Source organism: Rhipicephalus microplus, chromosome 3 (genome assembly GCF_043290135.1).
Source record: "Rhipicephalus microplus isolate Deutch F79 chromosome 3, USDA_Rmic, whole genome shotgun sequence".
NCBI classification, from domain to species: domain Eukaryota; kingdom Metazoa; phylum Arthropoda; class Arachnida; order Ixodida; family Ixodidae; genus Rhipicephalus; species Rhipicephalus microplus.
Genome location: NC_134702.1, coordinates 258287582 through 258300672, shown reverse-complemented (window position 1 = coordinate 258300672; position 13091 = coordinate 258287582). Strand labels below are relative to the sequence as shown.

General features: G+C 44.3%; 1 protein-coding gene across 4 annotated transcripts in view; it reads left to right on the top strand.

Moving 5' to 3' along the window:
• Window positions 1-13091, top strand: part of LOC119168526 (focadhesin) — a 677649-nt gene that overhangs the window by 231498 nt on the left and 433060 nt on the right. For all 4 annotated transcript variants that reach the window (XM_075890929.1, XM_037419929.2, XM_075890931.1 and 1 more), the window contains one exon: window positions 10239-10455. In XM_075890929.1, the coding sequence (XP_075747044.1) occupies window positions 10239-10455 (217 nt within the window). The remainder of the gene's footprint in view (window positions 1-10238; window positions 10456-13091) is intronic.

Sequence of the window (13091 nt, the reverse complement as noted above, 5' to 3'; positions counted from 1 at the left end):
GAACACGTCACGTGGTTCATATGCGGCGATGTGCTCCAGCAGCTTCACATTTCTCCACTCGGTGTTCACGCTTTCGTCAACACTGGCCTTTTCGCCGCACACACTCCTGAAGACAAGTTTGTGTCTCTCTCGAAACCTCGCAAACCACCCTTCTGACGCTTTGAACGATTCAATGTTCATCATTGCAGCGTACTTCTCACCTTGCGTCATGATGAGAGGTCCGCTCAAAGGCAGATGCACGTTGCGACAGTCAGTAATCCACCGGAGCAAAGCTTCTTCGAGCTGGGGATGAGCTGCGATTCGCAACCGCTTTCTAGAGGCATGAAACTTCTCGCTTTCGAAGGCTTGTCGAATCTGTTGTTCATTTTACACGTACGTTCCCAACGTGCTCCGCTTTGCGTTGTACTTGGTCATAACCTGCTGTCGCGATTCGCCGTTCTTCAGTGCTTCCAAAATTTACACTTTAGTCGCCAAGTTCTTCGCGTCGTAGTTCTGCCGCTTTTTTGGCGTTGCCATCGCTGTAGCGCACGATGGTGGTGGCATGCAAATACGGTCACAATGGAAGAAAAAGAGAACTCCGCAAGAAGTGGTTCCGACACGACAACACAAGAAAAAATGGCGTCGGAGGCGCTGAGTGGAGAAAAAACACGCCGACATTTGGTGACGCTGCGATTGCCCCCACTAGTTGATGATGATGGCGATGCCACTCAGGTTTCGGTTTCACTCCAGTGGTGCCAGCACTGCTTTATCACACTTTTGTGTAGCAGCAGCCGTCAGTATTTGTCCGAATTAAGCGGTGCGGAGCCGAATTCTGACGAAATAACGAAGGTTTGGTCCCATAGATTAACATGCACTTTGGCCGGGACCAATAGAGCCGTCCGAATTATCCGAATGTCCGAATTAACGGGTGTCGAATTAACGAGTTTTTACTGTATATGTTTTAATAGCAAAGCTGTTAGGCAAACCATAAAAACGGCAGTGCTGTTGCAAAAAACTCACCGCATTGTTGCCGAGCAACTACTGAGCGTGTGCTGTGCTCGCTGGTTGCTCGGCAATCGTGCGGCAATTTTTTTTCCATATGAACTGAAAAAAATAATTATTGTTGCCGGGGTAGCTATGACTGAAATAACAATAATTGGTAATGTTGTAATGGTGATGTCGCACTTGCTTCTTTCATCCTATTTTGTTACCACGCCATTATGCGTGTAATGCTGCCTTGCGCAAACCGCACCCGAATGACTAGATAATCTTAGAACATTCTGATGAGAATACGTGCACTTCGCATGCATTACAATTTGTTCTGGAGCTTACGCGGCCGCTAGCAATAACGTTGGAATCTTTTATGACGCATGTATAAATGCTACCGCATCTTGCTCCGTGACGGATTATAAATGGCAGGTGCTCTATGTTCGCTGCTATCAGTGTACAGCGTGTATTGTTCGTAGAGTGACGCTTAGTTTTCCGGGCACAGGTTAGCCCAAATAAGGAGTTCACATTAAAACAGAGGCTGCTGCCTTCGTTGACTTCACGACCCCGGGGCAATATGAAGGCTGACAGCTAACTTTTTTGGATCCGACATTGAGTTACTCACAACTATAAACGCTGGTGTAAGAGAATAAGTGCATCCGCTCCAGGTGCACCACATAGAACAGTTCACAAATCATGTGCTGATGCTTGCCGATATCGCGTGCACCAGCTATCGTAACCATACCCATGATTAGAATCTAAGTTCACGGCTGCTGCTCGAGCGACCCTCTTTTACTCTAGCCTTTTCATGCTCGTTCAAGAGGGCGGCGTCTCTCCTTTCTGCTTGAGCGTTCGACCGCAGTTCTAACATGGGGTGGAATGCTAACGCGTGCGCCGTCCGAGCAAATGATGTGCAATTTTACATGCGGGTCAAACATACGATTTGCGGTGAATGGTACCAACGTACAGTTTACACTGAACATGGCAGTAACAGCAAATACTCGTCGAGTGTCCATGTTATTCCTATCATAATAAAAAATTTTTACTTAATTGCTTAGCAACGACACAAGGAGCGCACCTAAGTTTCCATGTGGTTCTCATGTCAGCTGTCACACTTTAATGACCGGAACATTAAGTTTTTAGATTTATTTTTATATAGCCCTAAGGGCTTAGTATGGAGGTAACTTTTATTATACAGTTGCTCATGGTCTTGAGTTGCTATTTATGTAAGATGCAGCATTTTAATCACATTTTGAACATTGCAACATTTTATCATGAACTTTTTTTGTTCGTTTGAGGCCTAGTAGCTGTTTAGAGTGACGCTTATGTGCTGCTCCGCTTTCACCATTGATGTTGTAAGGCTTAATGTATATGAATTTCGGGTAAGTCTGATTGCTTGATTGGCATTGCATGCTTAGTAAAAACCACTGAAATGTCTTGTGTTTACCAGAAAGTAAAAATGCTTATTAACAATGATTTGTGGCCCAAGAAATCTGCTTCAAAACGAAATTTCAATGCTCTGAAACACACTTTTTGCTGCTCCAGAGCTGCCCCAAAACTTCTTTTTTACTGCTCCAAAGCTGCTACAAAACTGCATTATTCCTGCTCTCAAAGCTGCTCCAAAAGACTGAAGCCCGCTTCCACCCCAGATGGTATCTATTTGAATTTCTTAGAGAGGTCTACTTGATATGTTGTTCTACTTGTACGACCACATGCTATTGTACTTACTTGCAATTAACTCAGTCTGCTTCGTTATTTTATATCTTTCCAAAGGGTGTGTGTGACTATGGAGAACTCTCCGTTATGCCTACTAAAGCTATGGCAGGCAATATGATGTGTGTACTTGAGATTAATCAGTAAATTTGCCAATTGTGACTGTGAAGCAAGAGTATCAGGGGGTGATGGTAAGCACCAATAAACTGGCACAGCAGTAAACGCTCAGACAGTTGCAATAACCCATTCGTGAAAGCACTGCAGTGAAAGCTCATTAATGTGAATGTTGCCTTCTTAAAGCCTCTACTGTGGTTTTGCCTCAGAAGATACAGCACCTAAAAAAACTTTTTGTTTGGCTAGTTTGTACATTCTTCCTGAAGTACAAAAAGATGCATGCCATCGAAGAAGAAAATTTAGGACAGACCAGAAACGACGTCACTTGCAACTAACTTTATTCTCAGAAAATGAGCGATATATATATAACTGTAACAACCATGCGCTTGCACATGGCCTCACATGCCAGTAAAAAAACACTCGAGAAGATTGACAGCAACAAGAATGGTGACAAAAAAAGCCAATAAACGAAAAAAGATTCGAAGAGCTTACATTCACTACCATGCAGAGCAACAGATGTGTCACTAACACAAGTATGTCCTTTCTTTACTTTAATGTGGTATGCTTCCATAATTTCACGTGCAAAGGTATCATTACTCTTTCCCAGGACGGATGCACTGGAAAACCTAGGCTCACACCTGCAGGAACCACAATGTACAGGCAAACATGCTGAAAGCTCATTTTTTAGAGACAATCCATGCTCCATAATTCTGTCATTTATGCACCTGCCTGTTTGGCCCATGTATACCCTGTCGCAGCTAAGTGAGATCTTGTACACCACGCCAACCGAGCAGGCGTCATACGACCTTGTGTGCCTCTTCCCACACGGGTAGGGCCTCGGTGCAGTAGAAATTTGTGGGCACAGATTAGCCAACTTGCAGGGCGCTGATAACACCAAAGGCAGCTTGTACAGGTTGAAGGGAAGTGAAGTTTATTTCCCTTCACTTAAGCTTGTGAGCAACCTTGTATACGTATGGCATAATCATGGGCCTTTTTCTCATAGGCTGCCTGTTTCTTCTCGATCCCTTCAGTTTCTGAAAGAGTGTCAAAAGGGTCAGAAAACTTGACTAGAAAGAAAGGGTCAGAAAACTCGACTTGCTGCGCAAGCTGAAGGAAAACAAGGGAGACAGGAAAGAGTGCTTTCTCGTTTACCTTCAGCATGCGCAGCAAGTTTCAAGTATGAACTAACTAATCCGAGCTGTGAACCAAGTATGAATCAACTAGTAAAGAAGCGGAGCTGTTAAGACAGATTGGGTTCCTTCAAGACTGTTTGCGTTTCAAATGCTTTGAATTGGATACCAGTTGGTTTGGTCTCTGTAGGTTAAAGGCGTGCCAGCAAGTTATAGCACTGACTGCGGAATTTTGGTGGAGATGTATGCTCAATCATCTTTTAAAGAGGAACAAGAAGTGAACCAGTCAGGTTACCCAGCTACACGTTTTAGGCAGCATAGGCCTCCCCGAGGGAATTTCCAAGACTCTGAAGAAAGGTCCGAAGTTTTCTGTGCAACGATGTCTCTGGGTCCACAAGTTGCTGGCCTTGAATCAATGTGGAGCCAACTGTGCGGAAGAGGTAGATCGTGATAGATGTCTTTAGGAGGCTGTGGATTGCCTAATGAAGACTGGACAACGTACACATCTTCGTCCCAAATTCACCACTGGGCAAATGGCTACCTAATTTAGGACTAATAACCTCCAACTTTTGTAGTCTGATGAGGTGGGTGGCTTCGTTGTCCTGTTGACCGAAGCCTTTTGTGAAAAAGCAGCGCAAGCATTAGACAAGAGCTTTGCCCAAGTGAAGACACAGCTGAACAAGGTAAAAGCTAAGGAGATTTTGTTGTGCATGGACTTGGGGCTTCAGAAACTTTCAAAAGCTATCAGTTCCTCAAAGCGAGCTGCACTGTCTGTGTTTTATAGTGTAAACACTTATTAGGTTGGCATTCCATTTAGGTGCATTATTAGTTAACGGGAATCGTGGCAACAAAATGTGAGCAAATATTTATTGAAACCTTCTAATGTGTTTGTTATTATTATAATTTTTTTTACCCTAAAGGTGCAAGGTACATTACTGAGGGGAGGGTCTATTATATATGAATATATAACAGGCAAAAATTAATATTGAACTTGACAAGGGCTACGCAACATATAACATAAATAGCACGTGAGTACAATAATATACACGGTAAATATACAAAGTGAGTTGCAGAAGTACAAAAAAAAAATTTCACAAAGGCTAAATGTAGGTATTTAGTTTGTTAAAAAGACATTTTTAAAATGTATGGGGTCTTGAAGGCTTGTCATAGAGCCAGGAAGCTGGTTCTATTCCCTAAAAGTTTTGGGTAAAAATGACAATGAATGGGCAATTTTGTTACTCTTGGGCACCTGAACTTTCTCACGATGATTGAAGTGCGCTGATATGAAAGATAGGGCATGTATCAACAATGAAGATATGTGTGAGTTATGATAGTAAATTTTATGATAAAGACATAGGCTAGAATGTTTCCTGAAAACAGCAAGGAAAGGAAGTTGTAAACAGCAAGGAAAGGAAGTTGTAAAGCCTGAGTAAAATCAAGGAACACACTGTCAGTAGGAAAGCCCAAGTCGACATTGTTATGCAAATCATTAGTGAACAGTAGAAGCTGAGTGTCATATGAATTTTTTTATTGCGATTATGGACGCTCTTGGCTGGATTTTGCCGCTGGCATTGGCGTCGGCGTCACTCATCGTATATGTATATGTATTTATATATATGAAAAGGCAAGAAATAAAATAATCCAGAAAAAGACTCCGGCGCTCGTGAATTAAACTTGAGACCTCTGAAACGTGAGTCCAAGGCATTAACTACTGAGCCACGAAAAGGCGCGTCCTTCAACGTTCAAAACAGCAAGCTATTTATATCTACCACTTACTGCTATTTACGGACATCTCAAAGGGAACTAGCACATCGTCACGACATGGCGGCATGCGCTCTCACCTCCCACGCTTATTTTGCCCCGCGGAGAGGAGAGGGTTCGACGCTCGCTCGCGCACCCTTATCTCACGGTGAAGAGGATCATACAATTCTTGGCGGGAATTGGGATTTCACTGGAACAATTCTGTTGTAGTTACCGGGTGCACAAAGGTCACTGCAATCGTTGCACAGTCTCCGTTAGCGAAAAGGGTGAACTTTTCAGACACAGCGAAGTAAGATTGATTGATATGTTGGGTTTAACGTCCCAAAACCACTATATGATTATGAGAGACGCAAGCGAAGTAACAACTGAAACGCTTATTCGCATTCATTTGTACCTGTGAGTACGTTTCTGTGTTATTTGTGCATGAGAAACACAGGGCACGTTTCGATCTGCTTGCTATTCTGCGCGTGACCTTCCAATTTGTTGCTATTGCGTTTATTGCTTCGCTAGGAGCAAAGCTATCTTTTTTTATAAAAGTCATGCTGAAATAGAGTAAAAAAATTGTTAATGTCAAGAAAACGTGCAAGGTGTGAGTACATGCAGGGTTTGTAGCGGTCCTTGAAACCCTTAAAAACCCTTTAATTTCGAAATGGCATTTTCAAGGCCTTGAAAACCGTTAAATTTGTTTGAGGTCCTTAGAAGTCCTTGACTTTTGTCAATCAAACTTTCTCAAGCCATAATTTAATGAATATTTTTTTTCTTGCCAGGCAGCTACGTGCTCTCAAGCCAACAAACCATTCATTTCAGTTTGTTTTTCTAGCCATAGCGCAGTGTTGTAGTACAGTGTACTCTTCTAGTACACTGTAGTTGTGGTATAGCACTTGTATGGTTACAGCAGCAATGGAGCTAAGCCTGGCTTTTTTGGGGAGACTGTGCGTGGATATCCTCAGTCGCATGCCAGGCAACTATGCCGGGCAAGTGCAAATTCCAGCCGTCTTGGTCATAGAGAGTGGATTGCAATGGATACGTTAAACTATCATCAGACAAAGTCTTCTCAAGTAGGAAAAGTTTCGACGTGTCGTCAATGGAGGAGTCTGCTTTTAAAAGTCGCATGAAGAGTACGAAACACATTGAGAACACAAATCCGACTACAGTCTGGGGTAACTTGAGTGCGTTCATGGTGTAAACTGTACAAATAAGTGGAAGTACAAATTTTTATGCTGTAAAGAGTGGTGTTGCCATTTCCTGTAGTTTCAAGCGTTATTTTCAGTCCTTGAAAAGTACTTAAGTCCTTAAAAGTCCTTGAACTCCTTTGAATTTTGTTTCACTTAGGTGCTATAAACCCTGATATCACATGTTCCATTATTATACATGATACTGATGTTAGCATATTGGTCTATAATTACGCAGGTTTGAATATCACCAGAATCATGAATCGGGATGACTTTTAGTTTTCCGATCCACTGGTAGTAATCCTGTATTAAGTGACTGAATGAAAGTGTGCTCTACCGTATTTACTCGCATAATCCTCGCACTCGCATAATTCTCGCACCCCCCACATCGCCCCCAAAAAATACGATTTTTTTTTTTCCTCGTGTAATTATCGCACCCCCGAAAACTGCCGCAATAATGTCGTCTGCTCGTTCCAGCCATTGATGATGATAGCGCGCACTTCTGGCGCCATCTCTTAAGCATCAAACGTACTGCACGGAGATCCAATCAAATCCAAGCCAGCCGAAGTGGCCAGTGCGCGTTGCGGCGTGTTTTGTGTGTTGTGTCGGTAATCTTGGCACGTTATGGGGCGATACTGAAGCCACACGGCTGCTTCCAGTTGCAAGTGATGGATCATGCGCTAAACAACGGCCACAGGGCCGCTGGTAGGCCCTTCGGAGCCTACGAGTTTTGTGTTCGCTACTGGTGACGGCAGCTGAAAGCCACTAAGACGCGTTGGGCCTGCCGTGTGCCTAAAACTGGGATTGGTGGTAAACTTTATTTCTTCAGAAGGGAACTGCGGACGATTCTGTTAAATAGCCATCAGCCCAATACTGACGTCCTACACTTACCTTTTGAGGGCTCCTGTTGAGCGCCGACCGTTACCTCTACGCCCGCAACGCCCACAAGCTTCGCGTATGGTATTCTAATTCTCGACTATTTGCTTCCATTTTTGTGTCTCAAATAAATATTGCCTTGTGTTGAACCTCTGCTTTTATTGTTGAGGTAAGTTATAATTAGTACTTCTTAAAGCTTGCTGTAAGGTGCTTTTGTGAGAATTCCGATTTGCAGCCACTTCGTTTTCTTTTTCGCTCTCCGAGTTTTCGAAGAAAGTTTTCTCCGAGTAATTCTTGCACCCCCCAACTTTGCATCCGTTTTCTGGCAAAAAAAGTGCGAGGGTTATGCGAGTAAATACGGTACTATGATAGAAGAGTATTCCTTTGCGTTCTTGAGAAATTTAGAGTTTATTTCGTTGATGCCACAAGAAGAAGAGAGTGTTAACTTGTTGATTATTGCGCGAATACCAGAAGAATCAAATGTAATGGGTTTCATCAAAGAGTGAATATAATGGCGAAGGAGGGGATAATCATGAATTAATGTGTGTGAGAAGGTATTTACGAGAATTTCATTTAATGTAGCTGCGCAGTCATTATCAGCGCTGAAGCACCAGATGGTGTAGTAAGCAATATTTTGTTTCCATCTCTTTGCCTAATTGTATTGCAAAATCGTTTCGGGTTTGTTTTTAAGTATGTTAAAAAGAGTCGTGTTATAAAATGTGAATTTGGTTCTTTGTACGGACAAGTAATGTGCAACAGCTTCTTTGTGCAAAAACCAGCGGTCCGGAGAGTTAATTTTTTAGCATTATGGTATAGTCGCTTTTTCTGGTTATTTAGGTGATTAAGCTGAATAATAAACCACGGTGCGGGTGCACACCAACGCGGTAAAAATACAGGGAAAGTGTTAATGCCACATCATCTCAATGCAACAGCTCGTTGTTTTCAAAAATAGTTGAAGAGCCCAAAATAAAGGTGCTTAAGGGATCCTGAAACAGTGTTCTTGAAGTTTTGTCAACATTTAGGCTAAAGCATCATCAAACCATTCACACCACAAATTTGGTGACAAGCGGTGTATCAAGACTGCTATGAAAAATTATATCATACCCTCCTTCTCACCTCTGCCTGGCCTCCTCAACTCATGAGGCACAATGGCATTGCAGAGCTCTCATCAGTGCACTAAACAATTTGAGATTTTACCAGTCTAGACCTCGAAAATGGAGCGATGACAGGCTGCGCGCAGCCACAGTGGCCATCACATAGTGCACCTGGCAGCACGCATGCTGTCTGGCAACAAAGAGTATCGTGAAGTGGTTCATATCTGCTCCGACAGGTGCCACCACCCTACCAGCTGACCTTACTTCCGTGCATTCTACAGCCCAGGATAGCCAGTCGGATCAGTAGCCACATTATCGTGGCTGCTGACGTGCTCTGGCCTCATCAAGTGGCTAGAGTACGTCACTCTGTGAATGGGCGGTTTAAAACACATTTGGCTGAGTCGCAACTATTTGCACCGATTCACTGCTTTAAAGCATTGTAATAAATTACACAGTTTATGCAGAGAGCTTAAATTGGTCTCTGGTTTAAATAATCTTTGGCATTTGATCTATTGGGCGCAATGTATTTCTACAAGGTCGCCAAAACCGTTTCAGGGTCGTTTAAGCATAATTACTAGAATCCCTCAAAAGCAGAACGACGACAGCTTTCGCTAATGGCAAGAAAAGCAGCTGGCAGCATCGCTATCTATTCTCAGCATTGCTGGATGAAAGGTATTTAGAGCCTTTCAGATAAAAAAATACTGCTTGTAAAATAGCTACATGCTTTTGGGATTAACTCCTGCAGCTACAAACTCTGTGAAGAGTGCGCTTTCTGTCGTGCCATAAAGAAATGTGTCTTGGAAAATGAGTTGTCAGTGCCTTTAAGTAGTACTGGCATGTTTCTTGGTGGCTAAAATTGCAGTTCCATGCATCTTGGGCTCTTGTCACCAGACTTGGGCTCATCATCAGCTAACTTGTTCTGTAACTGACAAAAAGCAGCAGCTATATTGTAACGAATTGTGGCACCAGCCGCTCTGTGAGTTGAATAGCACGGTCAATCTGACAACATCTAATCACATTGTGCACTTACAGTCAGGCTCTATGAAGACTTGATGGGGGACTGCTCACAACTATGTAATAGCATTAATATTGATGCATAATAACAAGATAATAGTGCATGTGTGAATTACTGAGGTAATTCCCAAGTGGGAAGTTCCCGCTTGAATATTTTTGTGTATGTGGTGTTAGGGCACACTTGCAGTGTCACATCAATCTCCTGTGGCCCGTCTTGCATGGGCACGCTCTGCAGGGAAAGCATGCAATCTATGAACGACCCTTTCATTAACAATAAATAAAACAGAAATAAATAAAACACTTAGGTGGGCATGAGTTAACCGGAGTAACTGCAGTAATTCAGCCATCACAGTTATCACGATGCCATTCATGGCACTGTCATGCTTTGTCCCCCACAGGCCCCTGGTTGTGCAGGCTGTGTGTGAATTGATGTCTGTGGTGCCCATGGTGTCAGTGCCTACGGTGGAGTACGAACGCTACGAACAGGACACAGCGGGCCGCCTCTGGCGACTGGCCATGACACCAGAGGCTGCTGCGGTGGTGCGGGGAGGGGCCTTCCGTGCCCTTGCAGCTTTTCCAGCCAACTGCCACTCTCTCAAGCATATGCCTGCTGAGGTGAGGCCTAACCTAACCTCTGCATGTGCTTTACGTGAGCTAACTGGCCCACTGTCCTGTCTGTCTGTAACCACCTTTGTGTTATTACAGTTAAACTTCAATGTAACAGTCTTCAGTTTATGTCAATATATTAGAGCTTTGTAAATCTAAAATTTAACCTTTTATTTCAGGTGAATTTTTAAAGGCCACATTTTTACGAAAAAAGTGATGCAGGAATGTTCAAATAATATGGCAATATGAAAATAACCAATTTCATTAACATCAGCTTACTCAACTTGATATCCGGCAGTAAGATTTCTTGTTGTGCTAGTAAAGTCACGATTAAAGCTGAAAGAAAGGCAGTTTGAAGGCACTACAGTAAAATACCTAAGGCAAAACTGTCATACCTGTTCTGTAACTATAAATGTGTTTTACATGAAATCAACTGCCAGCTCATAAGATCACGTGCTACGTGATCTTCGTTCTCGGTGTCGGAGTCATCGGAATCCTCCGTAACATGACGAATGATTTCATCATCGGTCAAGTCCACACAAAGCTCGAGGTCTTTGTCAGCGTTGGCGAAGCCCTCAAAAATTATGCCGGCTGGAATCAACAGGCCGGCAGCACGCAGATCGTCGAAGGCAACATTAGTGTATGGCAGTTCATCTTGCACGTTGTCCACTTAGGGGGAGACGGCCGTCTCAGCGTCGAGCATGAAGCCCGCGTGGCGAAAACAGTTCCGTAGATTCTCTTGCATAACCGCCTTCCACGATTCCGTTAGCATGCCGACGGTAGATGTGAGGTCAACAGCGTAGCTTTTCCCTTGGTCGAAGCAGAGCACCATGTGGCTGAGCCTGCATGATTTGTATTGATGCTTCAAGTTCCAAATCACGCCTTGCCCCATCGGCTGCAGGATTGCTATGGTGTTCGGCAGCAGAAATTGAATCTGTGTAGCCATTAGCTCCTTGATGTGGCCATGCACAGCACAGTTATTCACAAACAGCAGAACTCTTCGATTTTGCTGCTAGAACCTTCTGTCCAGCTTGTGCATGTACGCTTCGAATAACTGCTGCATTACCCACGCCTTTTGTTAGCTTCATAGAAAACAGGCAGAGTCACAGTCCCCTTGAAACATCTTGGAAGCTTCGACTTGCCTATTACTAGTAACGGGAGCTTCTCGCTGCCTGACATGTCGCTGCCAACGAGGACATTGAGCCGCTCCTTGCTGTGCTTGCCACTGTGGCTGGGGTCACGAGCAAATGCAAGCATTTTTTCTGGCAGCAGCTTGTAGAACAGTCCACTTTCGTCGCAGTTGAAAATATCGTTACATCTGAAGTAAGGACTGCAGCTTTTCATCCTGATATCCGGTGACAACGGAATCGTTGACGGCGCTGCTTTCCCCGCACATCGTCTTGAACTTCAAGTCATTGTGGCCCTTGAAATTGCTAAGCCATCTATTGCTGAACTTGAAATCCTTCATGCCCATCTGAAGCGCGACAACCTCCGCCTTCTGCTTCAGGATGTCGCCTGACACCGCGATTTTCTTAGCGATCATGGCACTGAGTCACACGACGAGCGCTTCTTTGAGCTTTGGGTAAACACATTGGCTCGCATTCTCCTTTCCAGCCCTGGTTGATTTGGCAGCCACTTACAAGATCTTCGCCTTGTTTTTGATAAAGTTCGAAACAGTTTGCTTCGAAATTTTGAAGTCCCTCCCCACCTCTGCCTGCAGCCAACCACGTTGTACCTGTTCAATGATGGTGGCTTTTTTGATGATGCCCGGTTGACGCATTCGCGGGCTGCGGTGTGTGCCGCTTCATTTCCCTCGAGACCTTCATGACCCGGAATCCACACGATGCATGTGTAGGGAGGAGGATTGTCCATGCGCTTTAGTAGCCTAATCGCCACCGTGGAGACCCTGCCTTTCAGGTAGTTCCGTGTCTCTGTTTGTGAGTTCGTAAAGACCACGATGGGATTCTCACTTGTCTGGGTGGCGATTAATAGCAGCCTCTTCAGCTGTTTCCGCACGTTTGGCGAGGATAGTTGCCGATGCCAGTACCGCGCCCTTGTAATCTGCGATGGTAATCGCAAAGGCATTACGTCCCGGATATTTGGCTGCGTCCACGTATCACGCCTGCGGGTCATTGCCATGCTTTTTCCGGATCATGTTAACTTTGGCGAGCCGCCTTTCTCGGTGATGTTAAGGATGCATGTTCCGAGTGATCTGCTGAATTTTAAGGCTTTCTCGCAGCTGTGACGGTATTTTGCCTTTGCGTTCTTCGTTGGGTTCTAGGGTGGTCTGGTATCCTGTGCGTCGAAGGACGGCTTGCCCTGTGAGTGACAGCTTGAGTCTCGACCTGGTTGATGAGGTGTGCTTCGGTGAGTTCTTCCCACATACCGCATTTACTCGATTCTACCGCGCCATCGATTGTAACGCGCACCCGATTTCCACCGCGAAAAAAAAAAAAAAAAACGTAAGACATCGATTGCAACGCGCACCCATTTTTCTCGCTGGCCCAAACGATCACACCACTCGAAAAAACGACTCCTTTCGTGAGCGTCTTCCATTTAAATATGAGGTACGGGCAAAGCTTGTGCTCATCTGACGTGTAACAGAGCATTGCCGTCACTGTAGTTTTACCGTGGACCGATGTCAG